At 47.6% G+C, this 3,892-nt stretch overlaps 1 protein-coding gene across 1 annotated transcript; it reads left to right on the top strand.

Annotated features, from left to right (window-relative positions):
* Positions 1–1,202: 1,202 nt before the first annotated feature.
* On the top strand, positions 1,203–2,174 carry LOC137097149 (olfactory receptor 5T17-like). Its single transcript, XM_067468534.1, has one exon. The coding sequence runs from the start codon at positions 1,203–1,205 to the stop codon at positions 2,172–2,174; it is 972 nt and encodes a 323-aa protein (XP_067324635.1).
* The last annotated feature ends 1,718 nt before the right edge of the window (positions 2,175–3,892 follow it).

Genomic DNA, 3,892 nt, shown 5'->3' with positions numbered 1-3,892 from the left:
AGCAATCTGGGCGAGGGAACTCCTCCCACCAAAGGTTTCCCTGCTGTTTAGTAGAAGCCAGGCTGTTAAGGTGCAAGGTGGCATGGAAGATAAAGTAATGAGAAGCAGCCATTGAAGCTGCAAGGCTTTTCAGTTATATTCATGCTGGCCAAAACACTCAAAAAAGCCTCTTTGAAACAGAGGTTGGGTGGCCATCTGTTGGGGGTGATTTTCCTGCTTCTTCACAGAATGGGATTGGCCTAGATGGCTCACCAGGTCTCTCCCAACTCTAGGGCTCTCTGATTCTATATTCTTCTCTTCCCTTCACCAGTTTCCCCCTTTCTTTCTTTCTTTCTTTCTTTCTTCCCTGCCTCTTCGCTTCCTTTCCTCTCCCATCCCTGCCTCCTTTCCCTCCCCTTCCTCTTTCTTTCCTTCTACCTTTCCTTCCATTCATAATCTTCTCTTCTGTTCACCAATCCTTTTCTTCCTTTCTTCTCTCCTTTCCATTATCTTTCCCCACCTTCCTCCGGGACAGTTTGTAAGGGGTTTTGGGGGGTGTGTGAAAAGGGGGGATGTGGAGCCCAAGTGGGAGAGTTGCTGGCCTTCTCATGGTTCGCATCCTCCCTTCACCCAACCAGGGTGAGGGGTGGGTGGGGGTTGTGCAGCCACTTCTGCAGTCAGGGTGGTCTTGGGGGATGAGTAGCCACGTGGGCCTGATGGAACCACTGCGTTGGCTCCAGCTGCTGCCGGGGCTTGCCTTGCCAAGCCCTCACCCCTCCATTGGGCCAGGCCTTCTCCTTCATTCCCCCTTTCCTTTCCTCAATACCTCCCTCCCTCCCCAAAAGAAAAAGGACTCTGCCTTCCTGCATGGAAAGGGACTCCATGGCGAGGCTTCTCTTCCCTCACAACGGGTGGTGCTTCATTCTTCTCACACAACGGGGAGAGGGGCTTTTGCACATACTCTATAAGGCATTTTTCTTTTTGGGGAATTTTAAGTTATTTCCTCTTCATTTTTTTTACTTTTTTGTTGTTTGAAAGACATAGATCAGATTAGAATGTGTTTTGCTGCCAAATTTGGTGTCAATTTGTCCAGTGGTTTTTGAGTTCTGTTAATCCCACAAACGATCATTACATTTTTATTTATATAGATTAACTAAAATGGTGTTACCCACAGTGTTGTTATCTGTGATCCTTCTGACTCTGTTTTCTCAGAGCAGATCCCAATGGAATCCCAAGAAGGTGGCAACCAGACTCTGGAGGAAGTGACCGAATTCCTCTTCCTGGGCTTCTCCCACGCCTTCCGTGGCCAGGCCTTCCTTTTCCTCCTCTTCCTCCTCATCTACCTCATCACCATCGTGGGCAACTTGGCGATATTTGCCCTCATCCAGCTGGACCCTCGCCTCCACAGCCCCATGTACTTCTTCCTGAGCCACTTGTCCTTCTTGGACCTTTGCTATTCGTCGGTCACCGTCCCCAAAATCCTGGTGAACTTCTTGCGCCAGAGAAGTGCCATTTCCTACAACCAGTGCATGGCCCAGATGTTCTTCCTGCTGACCTTTGCAGGCTCTGAATGCGCACTGCTGGCCGTCATGGCCTACGATCGCTATGCTGCCATTTGCCAGCCACTGAGGTACAGCAACCTGATGTCCAGCCAGGTGCGCGTTCCTCTCGCACTAGCCTCCTGGGTCTGGGGCCTCTTGGACTCAGTCATCCACACCTCTCTGGCAACCAAGCTGTCCTTCTGTGGGTTCAACCACATCGACCACATCTTCTGTGACGTCCCTCCCCTCCTGAAGATCTCCTGTAGTGACACTTATGTCAATGAGATGGTGCTCCACTTGGCCAGCATCTTCGTGGGGCTCAGCCCCTTCCTGATGGTGGTGGTCTCCTATGTTTTCATCCTGTTGGCTATCTTGCGGATTCAGTCCAACGCCGGCCGGCGCAAGGCCTTCTCCACCTGCACTGCCCACTTGACAGTTGTAGTAATCTACTTTGGAATGGCCAACATCAACTACAACAGGCCCAAGGCTGGCTACTCCTTGGAGATCGACATCCTAATCTCCACACTGTATTGTGTTGTGACTCCCATGATGAACCCCATCATCTACAGCCTCCGCAATAAGGAGGTCAAGGAGGCGTTGCGGAAGATCTGGACGCGGGGCCAGAATGAAGGGTCCATGTTCCCTCACAAGTAGCATAGGGCATGCTAGGATTGGGACCCTGCTTTTGATGAATTCAAAACCTCCTTTTCTCCAATGCCAACATCATCCATATGAGTCACAACTGCCATGCTCAATGGCCTCTATTGTGTCCAATTCTCCAGAACAAGCAGAAAGCAAGCTTCTTGCCCCTTTCTCCTCAATGGGACATCCTACCAAATTTTTAAACCTAGCCCTCATGTCCCCTTCTCTCAACCTTTTGTCGTTTTATAAATATACCTAGTGTTGCAATCAGAGTAAGCTTCACTTTGCTTCCAAACACCATCAAACAAGAGCTGTAGTTTTATAGTTTATTCTTACTCAATAAAGAATAATCATTGCAAAGTTCAAAAAATTAAGGTTAAATGCAGAATATAGTTCCAAAGATCTTCAGGTAAAAGCAGGAGACACAATCCTATTGGCAAAGTTCAAATCAGAGTCCCAGGTACAAGCAATGAAACAATTGCCCCATGAATCACAATGCAAGAAATCCCAAGCATACTGCTTTCCAGGTGAAGGTTATTCCATGAAGCTTTCAAGCTAATAAGCTATGTTGAACTGACGCTTTCCCTTGGTTTGCAGGAAGCCTAAATACCTTTCTAACATGAAAACATTACATGAAATCATTGCACTGACCTTTCACCGAGCTGGCCTCTCGTCTGCCAGCCAGGCAAGAACTCTGCCTGACCTGCAAATCAAGACGAGCTTGCTGGGTCAGGTCACTATCAAGGCTTTCAGTACTTTCAGTATCAGCGTGGGAAGGAGGCAAATGCCTCCCCACCTGTTCGCTATCTCCTTCGTTAAAATTATTTTCTCCTGAGAACTGCTCTGTTGATGTTGACTCTACACTGTCTGACTCTGCACTGTCTGTGCTGTTGGTCAGAGCCGCAGGCCCAGAGATCTGAGGCACAGAAAAAGAGCCAGGAATCTGAATCCCATCATCATCATCCTCTCACATATTTATACATGGCTGTCATCATATCTCCTCTCAGCCTTCTCTTCTTCAGGCTAAACATGCCCAGCTCCTTAAGCCGCTCCTCATAGGGCTTGTTCTCCAGACCCTTGAGAATAGTTAGCCAGAGTGAACCTGTGGATTCTGGGATAGTTGGTTCACAAGGCAAAGATCCCTCGATGCCAGCAGAGAAAGAGGCCGAAGTCGAACAGTCAAGGCTAAATAGTGATAGTGAAAGGAATGGACGAATTGGCAAACTGAGGAAGTCATCTTTGATGAAAAGGCCAGATTTATCAGGGTCGCCACTTGGAATTAGAGAGGAGGCGCTCTAGAAAAGAGGACTCAGGGGGAGGTTTCCCAAGGGAAACGGAATGCTTTTGCGATGGCTTTTGCCTGTGAATCTACAGTCTTCAGTGAGTCCAACGGTTGGTGTTCATGTACAACCCGCATGTCTTTGCTTCTTGCCTGATATCCATGCCTTCCTGTTCATGCTGAGATTCCTCCTGTATACTCCTGCTCTGAATTAATATTCATGCTGAGATTTTGGTAATAATAATAATAATAATAATAATCCTTTATTTATACCCCGCTACCATCTCCCGAAGGACTCAGTGCGGCTTACAAGAGGCCGAGCCCAAGTACATCAGTAAAAACAACAACAGCAGCAATGCAGACAATAAATAAACTCAAACAAAGCAATAAACAGTAACAATAACACCACGACGCATTAAAAACCTATAGCAGGGCCAAATGTAATAATTAA

Source organism: Anolis sagrei, chromosome 5, assembly GCF_037176765.1.
Source record: "Anolis sagrei isolate rAnoSag1 chromosome 5, rAnoSag1.mat, whole genome shotgun sequence".
NCBI classification, from domain to species: domain Eukaryota; kingdom Metazoa; phylum Chordata; class Lepidosauria; order Squamata; family Dactyloidae; genus Anolis; species Anolis sagrei.
Note: the sequence above shows the minus strand (reverse complement) of the source record. Positions and strands in the feature narration are given on the sequence as shown.